This window comes from Chenopodium album, chromosome 1, assembly GCF_948465745.1.
Source record: "Chenopodium album chromosome 1, dcCheAlbu1.1, whole genome shotgun sequence".
NCBI classification, from domain to species: Eukaryota; Viridiplantae; Streptophyta; class Magnoliopsida; order Caryophyllales; family Amaranthaceae; genus Chenopodium; species Chenopodium album.
The window spans coordinates 2,352,352-2,372,891 of NC_137834.1; the positions used below are offsets into that span (position 1 = coordinate 2,352,352).

At 36.1% G+C, this 20,540-nt stretch overlaps 1 protein-coding gene across 2 annotated transcripts; it reads left to right on the forward strand.

Moving 5' to 3' along the window:
• The first annotated feature begins 1,126 nt into the window (after positions 1 to 1,126).
• Positions 1,127 to 18,622, forward strand: LOC145639875 (ADP-ribosylation factor GTPase-activating protein AGD3-like). 2 transcript variants are annotated; one of them, XM_081691206.1, is made up of 19 exons: positions 1,127 to 1,921; positions 5,354 to 5,430; positions 6,896 to 6,996; positions 7,293 to 7,363; positions 8,266 to 8,328; positions 10,592 to 10,636; positions 11,771 to 11,836; positions 11,943 to 11,990; positions 12,102 to 12,197; positions 12,709 to 12,750; positions 13,431 to 13,646; positions 13,742 to 13,873; positions 13,967 to 14,191; positions 14,304 to 14,390; positions 14,475 to 14,810; positions 15,822 to 15,967; positions 16,049 to 16,142; positions 16,310 to 16,800; positions 18,086 to 18,233. In XM_081691206.1, exons 1-19 carry the CDS (start codon positions 1,877 to 1,879, stop codon positions 18,111 to 18,113), a joined length of 2,409 nt encoding a protein of 802 aa, XP_081547332.1. In that variant the 5' UTR covers positions 1,127 to 1,876; the 3' UTR covers positions 18,114 to 18,233. The 2 variants fall into 2 exon arrangements, with proteins under 2 accessions (XP_081547332.1, XP_081547327.1); XM_081691201.1 differs by having other exon boundaries at positions 1,128 to 1,921; positions 18,078 to 18,622.
• The last annotated feature ends 1,918 nt before the right edge of the window (positions 18,623 to 20,540 follow it).

A 20,540-nucleotide genomic window follows, 5' to 3' on the forward strand; every position in this document is an offset into this window, starting at 1 on the left:
TTTAACTCTCTCTTCTGAATAAGTAACCCAATTAACTTTCTAACTTGACGATGATCTTTAAGACGTTAACGCCATCATTAACTTGGCGTTATAGGGTCCCTCAGTGCCACCTGTCAGTAGAGCAAAAAAGTATTTTTTAAAGCCATTTGCGGGAAACGAAGCAAAATATCTATTGAATTGTCATTTGATAAACACAAAACGTTTATCAAATTGTGTAACCTAAGCTCCCTCGACTTAAGCTAGTTTTCTATATAAGCTCGTATAATAAATTTTATACTTTAACTAAATTTTAGGTTTTAGGGCCCAACAAATGTAAGTCCCTATATTGTTGGGATTTTTACTCAACCCAATAGATGACCCTAGCCATTGCCAAGCCCAATGCAATGTCACTTTGTCTTTTGCCATGTTATTATGATGCATGGAGAGAGTTGACAAACATTGCCTTGGTGTTTTAATAACATTATATACATTATTTGTCCATTTTTACATTTACATACACATTTTAGTCACTCTTAGTAACTGTACACGACATTTCACTGTAGAATCGAAACAACTTCTGAAAAAGGCGTAAAACTATCTTAATTGAAGTAAAAAATTCATTGTTTATCCACTGAAGTCATTCATCATGAACTCTTTCGACTACTTTGAAATCAAAGAGAAAGCAACCGAGTAGATAACTTGATAGCTAATGTAGGAAATTTTGATTCCCTAGCAGATGTTAATGAAAACTTTTGAAGAAAATGAAGTATTCAGAGAAGGTTTAACATTACAAGGATAATGACATGAAATGTTCATCACAAATTACTTATAAAGAAATCATTACCACCAGAGGGAGCCCCAGTTCATCTTTATGATGAACAAAAAACGTTTATCTAGTGACAATTCCGTAAATAAATTAATATAAAATCCTAGTCATCATGGCATTTCTGTAAATAAATCAACATTACTAGGGTCCACATTTGACAAAAGTTTTTGATTTATTTACAAAAATGCCACTAGATAAACTTGTATTTTCTCTTACCACCATATCTCGTGCATTTTATAACAAGTATATATTCGCAAGTATTTGTAAAATGATAGAGAATTCCAATTCTTACTCACTAATGTAATCGCGCTAGTAAGTACACGGGGAGTATGATATAATTGAAGGAAAAAGAAGAAATTTAGATTGAAAAAAGGGGGAAAAAGGAGGAAAAGTAGGAGAGGGGTATGGGATGGGATGTTAAAATAAAATAAAACAAAATTTGTAAATGTCTCTTTCAATCTGTCTCCCTCTTTTTCTTTTTAGACTTCTCTCTTGGCTTTGGCTTTCTCTTTTTATTTGTTATTAGTCCTCTCTTTCACATACCCTTTCTTTATTTTTTGTTCTTTCCCCCAATTTTACAGGTTTTAAACTTTAAATGCCATCAACTCACTCACTCACTTACTCACCTTCTCTCTATATTTAATTAAAAGCATAATCATTTCCAAGCACTTGCATTTATTGCTTTTAAGCTCAACAAACAAATATTTCTATTTCTTTTTTTTTTAATTTTTTTTTATTTTGTAGTACTGTAGTAGACTGGTACATGTTTTCACTGTCACTCAAAACTGCAGTTGCTGCATCTGTTGTTTGTTAATCCAGACATACATTCGCTCCGCTGTTTCTAGGGTTTTCTGGGTCCTACTGGGTTTAGGGTTCCATGATAATTTTCTGGAAATTTTACATTTTTAAGCTTCTTTCATTACATGGGTCTTTAAGGGTTTACTTTGATTCTTAGGGATTTGGGGTTTTTTGTTCTGGGATCTTGCTCGATTTTCTGGGTTTTGATGTGGAGTGGGGTTGATTGAGTTTCAATTTGGGTGAATTGGATCATTTTATTGCTGCCCTTTAAACATGCATTTCGGAAAGCTTGATGATTCTCCTATGTTCCGTCAGCAGGTTTGTTTCTCTCTCCTATGTATTGGGATTAATTTCTTAGTTTGTTCTTGTTTCGGAAATCCCGATTGTTTGTTCTTGTTTGTTTGTTGCTTTTAATGTAATGTTCACGGGTTTAAGGAAATATATATGTGAGAGAATGATCTGTAATTCTCGGCATAATAATTATTTCAGAAAGGAAATATCTTTGATTCCTGGTTCTATTCATTACTTGGTGCTGTCCTTGTTGTAATTCTGGTATTCCCAACATAATTTATGCTATCACATTTTCTTGGTAGAGCACACTCCATCATGTTTGTTATCGTGGCATACTGTTGTGATAAAAACATTAACAGCTCGTTTTGTACGAGGTAAAAGGTAATGAATAGAGGTAACAGGAATAAATTTTTTAGTAATGATCATAGTAATGCTCCCAAACTAACTATATTTTCTGTATAAATTTTCATTGGCATCCATTGCTACTTAAGGGGGTAGTAAAGAAAATTGATAAAGAAAAAAAAAGGCATAAGGTCGAGGATTTGATTGCATACCATGGACATTAGAATGATGCTCTCCTTGCAAAATACACTTAAATCCATTATAGTTATAACTTTTCATTCTATCAGGGAGGGAAGGGGTATTTTCAATTTTCGAGTGATACTGTATTCAGAGGATTGATATGTTTAAGGTGTTCACTCTTTTGGTGTTTTAGTTTATTTATGGCTTAAGATATAGTAGTCTACTATTTTGGACTCAACTTGGGTTTAGTGGTTCACGTATCTTTGGCAATCTTGCTTCCCGCTGATTTAAGGTTATCCTATCTAATATCTAATATCTTGGGGGTGTTCTGTTAGGGGTGATCCCTAAGAGGCTTTCTTTTTGGTATTAAGTGATCGAGGTCTGTAAAAGTTAATTGTTGGAAGAGGGCTCTAATCTCATTTTGGCATAGGATAAATCTTATTAAATTTTTGTTTGTCTATTTTTTTTTGTTATTATCTTTTCTGTTTTACGTTGTTGGCTCAGGTTAATAAGAAGTTATAGTAGCTTATGAAGGACATTTTATGGTTGGGGGTTGTTTGGGAGTGGAGGGATCACTCTTGTTGCTTGGAGTTGGATTTTTAATGAGCATTGGAGTAAGTAATGTGGTGTCCAAGAATTCTCTTTAGTGATTTATTTTTGGGGAAGTGGTAGTGGACTACTCTCTGACATAGGGTGATCAATAGTAAGTTTGATTATACGGAGTAATTCAAATTGCTGGGCTGTGTCGCCTGGGTTTCGTAACTAAGCTTGTGGAAGTTTGTCTCAAAGGTTTTCTCTTTGTTACTTCCCTTGATCAAGTATTGGAAAGGCAATTAGTAGGAAGCAACCAACCTATAATTCATATCCCATCTCTCTATCTTATCTCTGACACATCATGCTCCTATTTCGCCACTTATGATTTAGGATTGGCACTATATAATATTTATATAAAGTCTGTTGTTTTCGCTGCTAATGGCTTAATGTAGAATATGGCTTGTTGATCCTTCACTGTGAGGGTAATGTTACTATATGCCTATATGGTGCCAACTATTTGGTTTGGTTTGAAAGGGAAGCTCCAGACTTGCCCTGTTTCTTTGTTGGGCCATATGCAGTTTTGCTAGTTTGTTTTTGGGAGCAGAAAGGAGTTTTAGTGGATGTGGGTTTATCACTACTGTTTAGGTTAGAAGATGTGGGTTTATCACTATTGTTTAGGTGCTTTGGTTGGAGGGTAATTACCGTCTTTTCTTAACAAGGTTAGTTTGAGATCTTATAATTATTATGTATCCTTGGTCGGGTCACCTATTTCAGCCTCTGGTGTCTGTTTTTAGGTTTATTATTCCTTATTTTAAACGGAAGCTTAAATATTTGAGCTATTAAACTGACTATTTGATGATCAAGTGAATTCAAATATGTATGTTGACATGATGGCTGAGGATGAGGTTTTAATTTATCTCATTATGCTGAAGTGATGCAGAACATCATATGGTAGTAGTTTCAATCAATACCATTTGAGTCCATTGTGAAAAGACCATGTTCAAGGATTCTAATAATCATAGGAAAACCCATCCTCAATGAAGTATAATCATCACTAACAGTCTATGAGGGCCGCTATCTTTTTACTTTGCCAGCAGAGGAGTGGAAGGCAAACGAACATGCTTCTTGCATTCTAGTGCTTCATGATGCTTGCCTGTTGGAGAATGATGTCTGTATGTGGTATCTAGGAAAAACAAAAAAATAAGGTGTTGTAAACTCTTGCCAGCTGAAAACTAACAATAGTTGATAGGTTGCAGTTTTCTGGAGGTGGGTAGAATGTTTGAGGAGAGGGCCAATAGGTTGGTGCTGGAGAAGGGGGAGAGGAGGAAGACTGCAGTTGGCTGGAGAAAGGCGAGGGGAAGGGGTAATTTTTTTTTTTTTTCTTTTTAATGGCCAATTAGAATGTGACATGGTGGCCCTTTTACCTGCTAATCCAGTCACCTTAGACTTAAGACCAATTTCAAAACATCTCACCTTAACTTAAGTTCGTTAGGAATAATTGACTTTAGATTGTTTTGGGAAGACAAACCAAAGTTGGGATTTTCTTGTCAATTTTCCATACTTTTTTTCTTCTAATTTATTTGTTTATATATTTTACAACTTGCTTTTCACCAGGTAGGAGATTGGAGTAGTTATGGATTTCATTTGGACTCTAATAATCTCATTGGAGAGAGAGTCAAGCTATTTCTTTTAATCCTAATGCACCAAATTAGGAAGTTTAAAAAAGTATAAAAAAAGGGAGTAGCTTTTAGGTGTATGCCTTGCCCTTTATCCTCAATAATATATTTTCTTATCTTAATTATTTAATTTACTTGCACTAAGATTACATAGACTTAATACCTCTATCCATGACTTTCAAGACACACTGCTGGTTTGACGTAGCCAATTCATCCTGTGATGTTGCCTTATTTTCAGATAGTTGCTGCTTATCTCAGTCCCTAAACTATGTATTCACTTTTATCAAGTGGTTATTGTTATTTAATTAAACACACTCTCTAACAAGCTGCATTCTGAAAGTTATTTTTTAGCATGCAAAACACCTTTTATCTCTTTATACTTGTCATTTCCTTGATGTATTGTACTTGAGGTATGTAATTAGTTCTCTCTATATCATTCCTATTTACCTATGTACTAGCATATGATAGCAAGTTGAAGAGTTGCTGTTCCTTTGCATATGATTGCATATAGTACTCAAACTCTACATTTTGCCTCAAGTACCCATGTTGGATCCTTGGTATTGTGACTTGGGTGTCGATATTTCAACACTTTATTTTGATCTTAAATCATGTCACCTTTTGAGTTAACAGCCGAGTTGGGACACCTGGATATTTACCTGTGTCCACAACGAGTAATAAAGTCTGAGTAACATTGTGACTCCTGTGCGTTCTTCTGTTGGTGATGCAGCTGCAGAGCTTGGAGGAGAGTGCTGAATCATTAAGGGAAAGATGCCAAAAATTCTACAAAGGATGTCGAAAATACACGTATGTCTGGTCTATATATTACAGCAATTGAAATTGCTCTATTTTGATGAAACATGGAGTTTTTCCCCTGACCTTATCTTCATCAACTCTTTGCTGAGCATCTTGCATGTGTTATGTAGTATGTAGTATTTTTTCGCCCTGCTTTATTGTATTGTTGGTAATAACATTAGTTATACTACCTCCGTTTCCCAATAGTTGCTTCTTTTGACTTTGTACACTATTCTTATGCTAACTTTGACCCATATTTTAATATTTAAAAATAAATACCATTGTTTTAATGGTTGTTGAGTAAATCTTAATTATTTATTTTCGTAATGTGATGTTTTCTATAAATTATAATTAAGGATATTAATGGTCAAAGTAGTGCATTTACAAATGTGTCTAGTCAAAATGATGCAACTATTAAGAAATGGACTTATCTTTGTGATTATCTCTGAACTAAAGTTGTCACTTTTTAAATTATTATATATCTTTGTTAACCAATCCTACATGGTAATTGACATCTCATTGTGCATTGAGGAATCAAAATACAAAAAGTACTTTGCCTCATCTTTGAGAAGAGGGTATTGGGATAGTAACTTTATTCCCTCTTCTCCCTATTAAGCGATGTTTATGCCTTGTTATAGTTTGCATTTATGTAGATAAGAACTTTTGAATATGTACTTCATAATTTTAATTCCATCGATATGTTATAATTTACTAGTCTATTGTCAATGCTATGTACCTCTGTACTATGGGTTTCTGTTATTTGTATTCATACTACTGAATCCAAATATGAAGATGTTACATTCTATCTTCTATATTACAAATGTTTAGGATGTCTCACTGCTTCTTTGACTAATGATTGGTTGATTAATTTTAAAAAGGTGCCTTAGGTGAGCCTAGGCACGAAGCACAGTCAGGCACGAGAGCTGGCGTCTTAGCTTTGCCACGCGCAAACTAAAGGCGTGCACCCATGCGTTTTATTTCTTGGCTGCTTTTTGCGCCTTTGCGTCTCATGTTGCACCTTATGCTGTATAGTGCTAATAACTGATGTGTATGATTATCTTTTTCTAAGACTCCATGTGATTTTGTAACGATTAGATTTACTATAATGTTAGTGGAGAGAGAAACCCCATACCCCCCAAATCCAATTAAAGAACCCTTGCAATCGATCACATGGCCCATTCACCTTTTCTCATAAATCCTTATTTGAACTTATTTAATAGCAACTAAACTGTGCCTCACCTGCTAAAGGCGCACGCCTTTGCCTTGTGCGGTTGTGCCTAGGCTCCAAGAACTTTTGCACCTTGGTGCGTCTTGCGCCTTTTAAAACTAAGATTGGTTGCTGAAAATTATATTTTGAGTTATTATTTTAAGAAACAATAGAACCACAATGCTGATGTAGAACCTTTTAATTTGCTCTTGTTTCTTTGTAATTACTAGGTTACTCAAATATAATATGTTTATTATCCAACTTTTGCAGTGAAGGACTTGGTGAGGCGTATGATGGCGACATTGCTTTTGCCAGTGCTTTAGAAACATTTGGAGGAGGGCACAATGATCCAATAAGTGTAGCTTTTGGTGGTATGGAAAAATTTATTCTATTGCAGCTATATTGTTATTCAAATTATTGTGTCCTTTCACATCCCCATTGGTGCATTCTTTTTTATAGAATCTGTGTGCAAGTCTAACTAATACATTGATGTCAGTCCTTTAATTGTATTAAAGTCATCTGTTTGTCTATCTGAAAAAGGAAAAAAACCCCAATATTTTGTTGGAATCTTGCCTTCTTTCCGTGTTTATCATGCCTACTCGTGTGTTTGTTGCAATAACAATTTGTAGTTTATAGATTATTGACTGGGAACAACAATTGTATTCAGGTCCTGTTATGACAAAATTTACAATTGCATTAAGAGAGATTGGGACTTACAAGGAAGTACTTCGTTCTCAGGTAAATGTTGCAAGTCACCAAGCAATTCCATGGTGTCATTTGTCCGATAATTTCATTGCATAGCACTTTGTTTGGATAGAGAGAAATGGAGGGAAAGGAAGAGAAGAGAAAAGGAGGGATGCATCATCCTTTCTTTGGATATCTAATGCATGGAGGGAAAGGAAAGGAATCGGAAGGATCCATTTTCCTTCCCCTTTTAATAAACCAAATCCCTCCATTGTTGGAGAGATTTGGAAGGAAAATGGAAGTTCACCTTCTCCCTCCTCTCACCTCTCACCTCTCTTTCCCTTCCCACTTTTTCCTTCCCTCTCTATCCCTTCACTATTGTTATCCAAACATAGTGTAAAACTCTATGCAAAGTTTGATCAATTAAATTGGAATGGAGGGAGTATGAGTTGTGTACTATTCTCCTCATCTTATACATTCTCATTTTGTATGTATTTGTCTAAACAATAATGTTTAAATTCATATCGAATCTGATTAAAATTGATTCACTATTGTTTTTGTTATAGGAAGGTACTGATTTTTACTGATTAATATAGATTTATGACTGATTGAAACTGAATTATATACAATATTCAATTACACACACACCAGCATGCGTGCACCCGCACACACCTGTGCGCACACACACATGCGCATACAAATATAGAGTAGAGAATAAGGCCTTGGTACTTCAAAGTGGAGGTTAGGAGCTCTACTTTTTATTACTATTTTTAAATTTCAATGATCCAAGAGTTCAAACCGTAATGCTTATGTTGATGTGGAACACGGATCTTGCTTTCTCAACTTTACTCACTTCACAGTTAGAAAGCCTTTGTAAAGTGGGCAAGTGACACCCTTACATTCATGCTGTTTAGTGTTGTCCTGTTTTGTTAATCCGTTTGATCTTTTTTTTCCAGGCTGAGCACATGCTTAATGACCGGCTGTTACAATTTGTCAATATTGATTTGCATGACGTAAAGGTATGATGCCGCCCTTTTAAAATATTAAGCAGATTATTAGCTGTATATGCCAGTGCTAATATGGACTTGATATTCGAATGAAAGTATGGTATCAATGATTAATGTTTAAACTTATTGTGGTTAAATTTACTGTCTTGCCATATAATTATTATACAATTAGAGTTTTGCGATTGGTTTCACATATATTTAATTTTTTCTAAGTCACCTTAATGAACGCTGTTATTAATGCTACTACTTCTGTTCTCGAGACCCTTTAGCCCGGAATTAGAGTCCTCAATGGATATCAGGACTGTAGACCACCTGATTCAAAAATTGATTTACTAGTAACTTGTAAAAGATGTGATTTTTTTGTTGGGAGTCCATTTTTCAGAAATAAACAAAGCATGTCAAGGGGAGTATCCCTGGTGGCTATTTATCATCTAAAGTTTTGGCAGTGGGCCCCGTGGCTGATTCGACATTGTCTTTGAGAGGCCTTTTTATATAGGTTATATAGCTCATTCTTCTTGTGACTGTTTTAGGGGATTGGTGGAATATCTTGATGAAGATTGGCTATTAAACCTGTGGCATAATGGTAGTGGCTCGTATTGACACCAAATAAAGTCTGTTATGCCTTCATAACTTGTACAACTCGTGTTGGAACTGGCCTTTTGTACTCCTAGGAAACTTTGGAAATATTGTTGAGAGCTTGGCTGATTAGAAGCCCGGAATGGATGTTATGAGTCACATTTTAAAACCCTTAGTTGAAGTTCAAATCTTGTTGGAGGTTAGCGGGAATCTCATTGGTTTAACCAACGACCATGTGATCAAGTCGTGCTGTCTTTAGTGAAGATCAAAGTGTTGGCTGGGAGACTTTTAACAACCGTGTTGGAAAATCTTGGACAAAATGAAGATTCCAAGTCTCTAAACGCCACCATAGAAGTTCCCTTTGAACTATAGAAATTTTGGATCAAGAATAGCCATATAGATTATTAAAGCCCTTCCAAAAGGTTATATTATTCACACCTATGCGGTTCTTGTAGGATTTGGATTGAAATGGGGTGGAATTTTCTTTTGTTCCCAACACAATGAATTAAGCCATAGAAGATTTCAGGGAGATACTAGGCTCTGGTTTCCACATAAGTCATGGTTAAAAGATCCCTTCCTTATACTGGATATTTGGATAACAAAGAGTAAATTTTTTTTTGGGATTAGTCTTGTTCAAGTATCATAGATGTTACATGATCCAATACTACTTGAACCCAACAAGAAATTAACTTGGCTGATCTGGTTGATTGGTCTACACAGGTATCCCATAATTTCTCCAAAGAAGATCAAAATTTGTTACTTTAGGTGATGTTTACATTAATGACCTTGTTCACAATTCTGGAAAGATATGAGCAAGTCTCCTAGGCTTCTTACAAGAGTTTAACCTTGTATAGGATAGATTGGGCTACTCTGGATGATCCAACATTAAAGGTTATCAGGAATTCATTCTAAGGCTCAATCAACGGAGTTTTTTGGGCGGAAATCGGAGTAGATTCTTCTTGAAGTTTTTACTGGTTAGCAGCACCATGTATGACAGTAAACCCAGTATTGATGTCGTTGTAAAAGCCATAGTCAAGCTGCAAAAATCCGTTCTGGACATAGTAATAAATTGGTAAATCATTGGAAAACCCGCTCTTCTTTGGGTTTCTTACTGTACACAGATTCTACATTGATGATCATGGGGACCATAGATGTTTCCAGAGCCAAATTCTCCTGGAGAAGCTTTTTTCAAGTCTACTTGTCTATATATCATTTCTATAAGACCTATGTTTGGTGCTTTCTTCTAAACTAATAGATAAAATTTCTTCAACACAGTCAACAGCCACTGACTTCTGTTTCCCAATTGTTCATCGTTCTTAGGAACATCTGGTCATTGTTTATGTGGGACACTAGCAAAGGGAAGTCAGAGGCCTAATTCTCAAAACTTATAGGCGCTTGTTCATAATTGTGTCGATGCATCCCCCCCCCCCCCCCCCCCCCCCCCCCATATCTATCATACATCTGTAACATATGGAAAATCAGTTTTTGAGATGAGGAGTAGAATTAGATTCAGGTTTATGCTGTAGGAGAATCTCAATTTAGTTAGCAATTTGAGATTATGAATCATGATCATGGTTCTGTTACTCAGCTCAGTGGAATGTGATTGGTAAGTTCAGACATCTAGGCAATTTCTTAAGGCACAGTTGAGTACTTAGGTTCAGCTTCTTCATACTATTCTAAAAACTTTTAATTATTGCAGGAAGCGCGTAAACGTTTTGACAAGGCAAGTCTTGTGTATGATCAGGTTTGTGTTCTGAACTTCAAATAAAAGCTGCATTGCTTTATACTACTTCCCTTTTTTATGAGTTGACACATTTTGACCTTTGCACTATTCACACTCTCCTTTGACCGTGTTTTGTGCCTTATAAGTAATGAAAAATATAGTCATGTGAGATCTTGTTAGATTCGTCACAATATATATTTTCAAAATATCAACTTTTTATAATTTTTGCTTATCGACAATTAAAGATATTAATAATTGAATTTTTGCATTGGCAAACGTGACTAAAGAAACGTGTCAACTAAAAAGAAGTGGAGGAAGTACTTATTTTAGTATATTCAAGTATATTTGCTGTGAGATCAGCCAGGCTCTAGGCCCAGAAATTTGTTTTATATTTTTTTCCTCCGAACAAGTGTGGTAATCAATTTATCTTCTATAAACTATATATTTAAAGACATAATAAGAATAGTGAAAATTTTCACCAACGAGGCTCTTCTCAATCTAATTGAAAAGAGGAACATGCAGTTATTTATGAAAAAAAGCCTTTTATGACATTGGAATGATGATAGTAATTAGATTTGAGTGATCTAAATTGTGGAACATGAGTCGCATAATTAGACAAGGCCTATGAGCATTAGATTTTCAATATGTGTTGGACAGGGAAATATAGTGGGTTGTGATTATTATGATGGAGAGTTCATTGAATTGGTAGTTTCGATTAGGGCACAAGTCATATAGGTGGTGGACTGGTCTTTGCTTCAGACAAGCCATTTTGACTTAGCTAATAATTAGTTCACGCAATAGACTTTTGGAATATTCTATATCATCCTGATGGAGTTTGCAATTTTGCATTATGAGATGTAACATTTGAGGATAACATTAAGAGTTAATCACCGTAATTTCAATCAATCAATTAATCAATCAATCAAAGCCTTAATCCCATAAAGGGGTCGGCTAACATTAACTAGATATGATTATTCCGTGTAGTCAATCACCGTAATATATAAAATAAAAAAAAACTCATTGTCTTATGAATAAGTACCCCTTTTAATCTTCATTTATTAATGGTTCTAGTTGAAGCAGAAAGAAACTGCTTTTCTATATTGCTTTCAGTTAACTTCTACAATAGTAGTCTTGACAAGTATATGATTGACACAGGCTCGTGAAAAGTTCTTGTCACTTAGAAAAGGAACAAAAGGTGATGTTGCTACAACCTTGGAGGAGGTATGGATTTTATTTATTTTTAATTGAATATTCCAGATCTTTGCAATATGGTCGTTTTGTTATCATCATCATCTTACACTTTAGTTTTGATGTTGCCTTAAAATAGGAGCTGCATCAGGCAAGATCTACATTTGAGCAAGCTCGCTTTAATCTGGTATCTGATCTTCTGTAGTTCTTTTGTGTCCATGATTTAATGATCATCACCGTCTGTTTATGTTTTTCATATGACTTTATGTTTGTGTAATTTAAATTTTGTTGGACCCAGGTGACTACTCTTTCCAACATTGAAGCAAAAAAGAGATTTGAGTTCCTTGAAGCAGTTAGTGGGACCATGGATGCACATCTGCGTTACTTCAAGCAGGTGCTTAATATAATCTCTTTTCTTTTTAGATTTATGAATGAGTGTTTAATTCTTCTTGCTATATACCTTTTAGAAAATTTTCTTTGATCACTTTTTGAAATATTTGATGAAAGGGATAAGAAGAATTGGTATTTTTGGTTAGAAATCTGTTGATTTCCAATGTAATAAAAGTTTCACTTCTCTCTGGGTTATGGGTTATAGTGAACTAACTAATAATAGGTAATTTTATTCTTACTGGCTACAAATTAAGGGTGGGATCCTCTTTAGAAGTAATGGAGTGTGATTTAAAGATTAAAATGCTCTAGATATTATGAATAAGAGGTAATGCAGTTAGTAGGTGACAGATTTATTAGATTTCAAAAAAAAAAAAAAAAAAAAAAGGCAACAGATTTATTAGGAAGATGAGATTTATGTTAATCTACATGGAAAGATAGACAGGCAGGGTGGTGGGAGAATATATAGGAGGTTATGAATTGCTCATTTCTCTCACTGTGAACTCTGTCTCTTATAGGGTTATGAACTGTTGCATCAGATGGAGCCGTATATTAATCAGGTTTGTTTTTATATACCTCCATGAAATTATTTGCAAGTATATTGATTCTCCCCCCTGCTTTCATTCTGTTTGTCATCTTCTACTTTGCACTAATAGCCTCACAACAGTGAAACCCAAATGGTTTTCTTTAGTGGTCACCTCGCCCTTTCCCCATTAGTTTGTCATCATTTAATGTTGTATCAGTATGGAGTGAGCATACGTAGGGATTTTGTCCTATATTGGTATAAATGTATTAATAAAACTTCAATGACAAACGCAACTCATCAACATGCTGTTGTTAAGGGCCTGTTCACATTTACTTAATTTCAGTTCAGTTTAGCTCCAATCAGTTCAGTTAAGCTTCAACCAGTTTAGTTCAGTTCAATTCCTAATTTCCCTCTCTCATAAAATATTCATTTAAGCTTAGTTCAGTTCAGTCCAGTCCAGCTCCAATAAGTTCAATTCAGTTCAGCTTTAATTAGTTCAGTTCAGTAAATATGAACAGGCCCTAAGTCTATATATGTCTTCCATTTCATTGATTCACTTTATCCCTGAACAGTGACATAGTGATTCTGATATCTAAATGATGTGAAGGCTTGTGTAGTGTCAGAAATTATATTAGCACTCTTGGTTGGTATCTTATGGTTGATATTGTGTGCTATCCATATCTTTATTTAATTTGTAAGCCTTTATTGTTATAGGTCTTGACATATGCTCAGCAATCAAGAGAAAGGTCCAATTATGAGCAGGCAGCTCTTAATGAAAGGATGCAAGAGTACAAAAGACAAATTGATCGAGAGAGTAGGTGGTGCTCTAACGGATCTAATGGGTCTCCAAACGGTGATGGTATACAAGCTATTGGTAGAAGTTCACATAAAACAATAGACGCAGTTATGCAATCTGCCGCAAAGGGAAAGGTAAAATAGAAACTTTTAAATTTTTAATGGACTTTGTTCAACAATTTGTCTGACATTGTTTTTCTTTGCTTTATTGAAATATTTGCTCATTTCAGGTTCAGACCATAAGACAGGGTTATCTCTCAAAACGTTCATCTAACTTGAGAGGTGACTGGAAGAGAAGATTTTTTGTCCTTGATAGTCGAGGAATGCTTTACTACTACAGGAAAGAGTGCAGCAAACCATCTGTAAGTAAGCTGGGTGGACTATTATAGCAGGCAGAACATAGTTTTCTTTCATCGCACCTTTTTACTGACTGGTTTTATGAAATTTGTTAATAGAGTTCTGGGCCTCGTAGTTCTGGTCAGAGGAATAGCTCTGAACTTGGGTCTGGATTGCTAAGTCGTTGGCTTTCTTCACATTATCATGGTGGAGTGCACGATGAAAAATCTGTTGCTCATCATACGGTCAATCTGCTAACTGCAACAATTAAAGTTGATGCTGATCAGTCAGATCTACGGTTTTGCTTTAGGATTATCTCACCAACAAAGAACTACACCTTACAGGTTCACAGATGTTTCAGTCCAAAATATGATAAGATTTTGTGGTCAATTTAAGATCATTGCTAGTGAGAACAGTTTTATAATGCTAATTCCCATCAAATGCTTCCAAATACAGGCAGAAAGTGCATCGGATCAAATGGATTGGATTGAGAAAATAACAGGAGTCATTGCTTCATTGCTAAGTTCTCAAACCCCTGAAAGGGTAAGCCTGAGTTGGGATGTTCGAGCCAGCTTGTTTCTTCATCAGTGTCTGCTTACTAATTGTTCAGAGTCTTTCATGTTTCAGTGCATGTCTGCTAATCATATGGGAAGTCTTCATCGATCTGCTAGTGAGAGTAGCTCCATCGAAAGTTCTGATTTTGATCATGCTGCAAATGAAGAGAACACATCTGAGAGGTGCCTCACATCTGTGCATCATGACCGCCCATTGAGAAGTTCACTGCAACAACGATCATTCATGAAGTCTGAAAGGCCAATTGAACTGCTGAGGAAGGTTGGTGGGAATGACAAGTGTGCCGATTGTGGTGCCCCGGAACCTGATTGGGCTTCCTTAAATCTGGGATTACTTGTCTGCATTGAATGTTCAGGTGTTCATCGGAACCTTGGTGTCCACATATCAAAGGTGAAATTTTATTTTATACTTACTGATTTGTATTGATTTACTTTAAACATATGCACTTTGTTCCCATTTTTTCTTGATTGTCACCTATTACTTTGAAAGAAATTCTGATTCCAATGGTTGTTAATAGCTGCATAAACTGGACTAGGACAGTGGGACCCACCCTTTTCCGTTTTTTTTTTTTTTTTTTTTTTTTTTCTTTTTCTACCTTGTTAGTTATTAGAAAACCACCTCTTAACTGTATTGTAATAGGCCAAATGTATCACTTTCCTGTGTTAGTTTGCCTCTTTTTGGTTTGCAAGGGGATGAGCGAATTTGATAATTTTAATCTAGAACTTTATGGTTCCTGTCATTGGCAAGGCCTTGGAGTTAAATTTGTATGTTTTTTCAGTTCATCTTAATTTTAGCAGGATGGTTTAATTCTGAGTGTCAGCTATATTTATGAAATATTAGCTTCAGTTATTGTTTTGTCGTTGGCTTGTCCGATGACAGAATTGTATGAACATGTATTGACATACGGAGTAAGGTCTATAATTCAATTTTGATTGTTAGGTGTACAAAGTAATCTAGCTGGCTACTTTAGCTTATATTTGGTCAAATATTTCTTACATACTTATCTGGTATGAGCTCTATAATTACTTCTTACTGGACTATGTTTCCTGGGGTTGTGTTTTTGATGGTCATGATGGAAATGAGAACTGATAAATGTAATTGCTCTTGTGTATGCATAATACAGCTTAGATGCATGAACTAATCTGAAACTCGATAAGGCGTTGATATTATTGCCGTTATCTTGGTTGATTCCTAATGAATAACCTCATTTCTATTCCCATTGTTCTTTTATTTAATAAAAGGAAGGGGTTAGGTAGATGGTAGTTGTTTGTTTGTAAATTTTTTATGAAAGGAATTGTAGTTTTTCTGGAACAATGACTGCACATGATGATGCAACCAACTTGTACATATTTTTTGCTTCCTGGTTTTCTTCATCTGTTTCCACGGCTATGATTTTTATAGGTGAGATCACTTACACTCGATGTTAAAGTGTGGGAGCCCTCAGTCATATCATTATTTCAGTCTCTGGGAAATTCCTTTGCTAATTCTGTATGGGAAGAACTTTTGCGGTCAAAGGGTGCTTTCCATGTTGATCTTTCATCTGCAAGGTAAAGATCTCTCTGTTTTCTGCTAAATTATGTTTCATATACTGGTATAGCTCTGCTAATTAAATTCACTTTGTTCTGAAGTTCATTGAAGGCTGATAAGTCACAGCAGCTTTTCATCAGCAAACCTAGTGCTGCTGATTCAATAGCAATAAAGGAAAAGTTCATTCATGCAAAGGTCACTTAACCTTCCCTTATCTTCATTAATATTTTTTTTATTCTATTTTGGATTTGGAGACATATCATGTGATCAAAAAGACTAAAAGAGCATGCACTATGTAGTGTAGATTTGTCACTTGTGAACTCAACTGAAAAAGTAATTATTCTGTCTTGCCAATCAAACAGTATGCTGATAAGCTTTTTGTTCGGAAGCCAAAGGACACACAACATCTTCGACTATTGGCACAACAAATCTGGGAAGGTGTGCGTAATAATGACAAAAAAGCGGTATATAGATATATTGTGAACTTTGAAGCAGACGTTAATGCGGTGTATGATTTGACATCCGCAAGCTCTTCTTTAACCCTTGCAAAGGTAATGCGGTTGCCAGAGCCGACAAGCCATGGACCCAACATTAGTCAGTGGGCTGGGGACTTGTCATGCAAATCCTCTGAGAGCTCATCTAATGTATCTGCTGAAAATGAGGTACTGAGCATGGAGGATCTAGATGGATGCTCCTTGCTCCACCTTGCTTGCGAATATGCTGACATAGGCATGTTGGAGCTCCTTCTGCAGTATGGCGCAAATGTAAATGCATCTGACTCTAGAGGTCAGACACCACTTCATCGATGTGTTCTGAAAAGGAAGGCAGTAGCCGCAAGATTGCTTCTCACAAGGTGATCTTTGAATTTCTTTCTGCATTAGCTGTTATGCTGTCCTGTGTGTTCAGTTAGAAAAATCATTTCAATCGTGGTTTTTCAGCTTTGGCTATTTATTTGCTTATTTTTTATTTTGGGTTTTTCTATATAGTGGGCTTGTATTATTCAGTTTTCCAAGTTGTGTTTGGAAGCTATACACATTGCCCCTTAGGTCTGTTGAGTGAGTAAATTGTACCTTTTCTATTGAAGCATTAGGGACTGACAGTAGAGAGTTGCATCTGAACTAAAAATTAAATCAAAACCCTCCTTTTTGTTGGATGTGGTGCCGGAAAGTTCCAATGGCAGCACAATGCTGCTGGATGTGAAATGGGGATGAGGAGAGAAAAAGATGCAAGATTGAGATTGGGGAAAGAGATTGAAAGCAGGAGAGGTGATAGGGGTTAGGTTAAGTAACTAGTGGAAGTATCAAAAAGGTGTGGAGAGAGAGGAAGGAAGAGGTTGCACCAGCAGCTAAAGGGGGTGTGGTGACTTTGCTGGATCGCCTGGGTGTAGGTGGGCAGAGGTTGGGTTAACTCCTAGAGGATGGAGGAGGAAGGTGGAAGAGGGTATGAAGAGTGGGAAAAGGAGGAGGAAGGAGAGGTGCAGAGAGAAAGGAGCAATTGCAAAGAGGGAGGAAGGTGGGGGTTGCATCGGTGGCTAAGGGGAGTAGGTGGGGTATATTTTCTGGGTGTGGTTTGGTTAAATGGCAGAAGGAGGAGTTGCAAAGAGGGAGAGAGAGAGGTTGATAATGTTGTTTTTTAGTGAGTTGGTGGAGCTTGCAATAGAGGGGAGATGATGGTGACCCCCCCCCCCCCCCCCCCCCCCCCCCCCTCCCTCTTCTTTATTTTTTTAGTCTGGAGCTTGCCTATAGAATCTGTTTCCTTATTTAAGTTCACAATAAGGAATCTCCTTATTTAAGTTCCTTTGTGAAAATAGTATCTTGATTCTGTAGAATCTCTTTCCTTATTTAAGTTCACAATTTGGTTGTAGTTCCTTTGCTTTGTGTACTTATTAAAGCACTTCTGCTTCTTTAAGCTCAGAAGCAGAGAGGTTTATTTGCATTGCCTAAATGTGTGTTTCTGTTGTTCCTTTGAGGACATCTGGTACATGTATGTCTCTATTGTTCCTTTGAGGACATCTGTTTAATGTATGCTTTTGTTAGTATCATGCTGTCCGTAAGGGATAATTTTTGAACTTACATTTCATAATATATTGTATTCTTACTGATGTATGTCTAATTTGTCGAATCACATCAGGGGTGCAGATCCGCAGGCTGTGGATGGAGAAAATAGAACCCCATTTGATACTGCCAAGGAGTCAAATTTCGATGATCCCGAGGTACTTTCCTTGTTGTCTGACTCAAGAGGATAGAAGTCTCACGAAAAGAGTTTTGGTTTTTTGGAGGACAGAAAAGGGGGGGGGGGGGGGGGGGGGGGGTTGTACTATATTTTTGGAGCTGGTGTTGCTGTATTTAAGAATAGGTTGTGTAGAGTTGTATTTTCTTTTTCTTTTGTATATTTTCATGTTGTTCCTAACTGGAGAATGTTAGAAGCAGTTTGAGTGCATATCAAGTGCTGGGGGATCTCAAAATATATTGTGCTCGTCCTAGATCTTTTGAAAGCACTTGGATTTAGGTGGTTGTGTGTACAAATTTTTTATCCCTCTTTTCTTGTATTGAGGGGATCAATTCTTTTCTAGAGTTGTAGTTTAGCTGGTTGTTGTTCTACCATGTATCTAGTTTGAGAATTTTATTTTAAAAAGAAAAACTCAGTAAATGAAAAGTGAGCATTTTGCAGTATCACTATCCATATTCATTGCCCGGAATTTCGTGTTTAAGCCATATAACTTTTGATAGGCCAATGGTCAGATAAGAGCATTCAGAATTCGAGATTCTACTGTAAAGCATTCTCCCCTAGTCTGGTGTGAAAGCCCTGTTAAATATACAGGGTGAGTAATCTTCAGCCTTTTGTTGGCTTGCATTGTTTTTGTTGTGTTATGACTTATGAGGCTATGTTTTGGACTTATGGGACATTTGATATCTATCCAAACATGAGAGAGATGGAAGAAAAAGGCTAGCATTAATGTCTTTTGGAAGGTTTATGCTAGCAACATCTCAACATTCATGCTGCGTTCTCCTATTATCTATTTTGTTAGGCAGAATGATGGGAAGAATCAAGGATTAATGATAACTTCAGGAAAATGCAGTTTCATGTTGGATTCAAGACAAATTAGAGGCTATTGTTTTGAGGTAAAATTATCTACTATCTAAATGTGGGAGAATATCTGATTATTTTAACAGTCAGTCTATCTGAGATAGCAGGGCTAATGTACACTGTCAATTGTCACTTAAAAGAATTTCTGCATAGAAGACTGAAACATTCTGTACACTGTCAATTACTCCATCTGTCCCTTTATTTTTGCCCCATATGACTTTGTGCAGTCTCCGAGACACGTGTTAAAACGTTTATATCTTCATTTTCATAAACATAAAAATTATAGATTGTTGATATTAATTAACTTTACAATGAGACGAACTAAACAAAATCACACATGACTATATTTCCTTTTGTTGAACAACGGGAATTTGTGGTCAAAGTTTTTTAAGTTTGACCCACCTTTTGGCAATGGAGCAAAAAAATGGGGACGGAGGGATTATTTTGCTTGGCTGGAGGCTCTAATGGGTAGATGTAAAAAAAACTTCTTTATTAGAGTTCAACTATCTCTATTTTCTTCACATCAATATATAATAAAATCTATATGTTTGTTTGTTTTTCCTTTTCAAATTTGGTGTTCTGGTCAATTTGTAATATAAGTATCCCGTATTACGGAGTACATAAGTACGTACAAGTATATACATTATTCTTTCCATTTTACTTTTTCTTCTTCGTATTTTGTTTTCGTTGACGGGAACTACTGACTGTTGTGAGTTGTAAGGAACTTGACAGGGAAGAAATGGTGCCTACTAATTAGTTGTTTTTTTAAACTACATCTTCCTTGATATTAGTACAGTAGCAATTATAGAGGAATCTTAATCATATTAAACACAGCTCCGACTTTAATAACAAAAAAATAAAATAAAAATGTTGGTCAATGCATTTCCGTAATCATATGATTACGCAAAATTTGATAACTCCGTTGAATGCTAATTATATAAACTTTGATGAATCTGTTGAATTAAATACTAATTATATCAAAATTTGATGATTCCGTTGAATGGTAATTATATAAACTTTGATGAATCCGTTGAATTGAATACTAATTACGGAGTATATAATATCCCTTTAAGCTAGCCAACAATAATTTATTTCATTTTCTATCTCTAATAAATTGTAGGAAAATTTCACATTTGCTACCAGTAAAAGGACCCTTTTTCACATTTGCTACCCTTTTAATTTTTTTATTTTATATTACTACCACCCAAACACACTAACTGTTATAATCACTACCACTTGACTTACACTGTTAGTATTTCCGTTACCACCACCCAACCACCGTCCAGCCACCACTCCTTCCCACCCACCAGCTGCCAATCCGCCCAACCACCGCTCACTGTCCAGCCCAGCCACCAAGCCACTGCCATAGTCGCCTGAGCCCAATCCCCTGCTGCCCGCGACTCCGACCACCCTGATTGTCGGCGCCGGCGTCGCATTCCCAGCCCCTCGAAAACCCGATCAGCCCCTCTCTCCCCACCTCAATCTCAGCCCCTCTCCCCTCGAAAA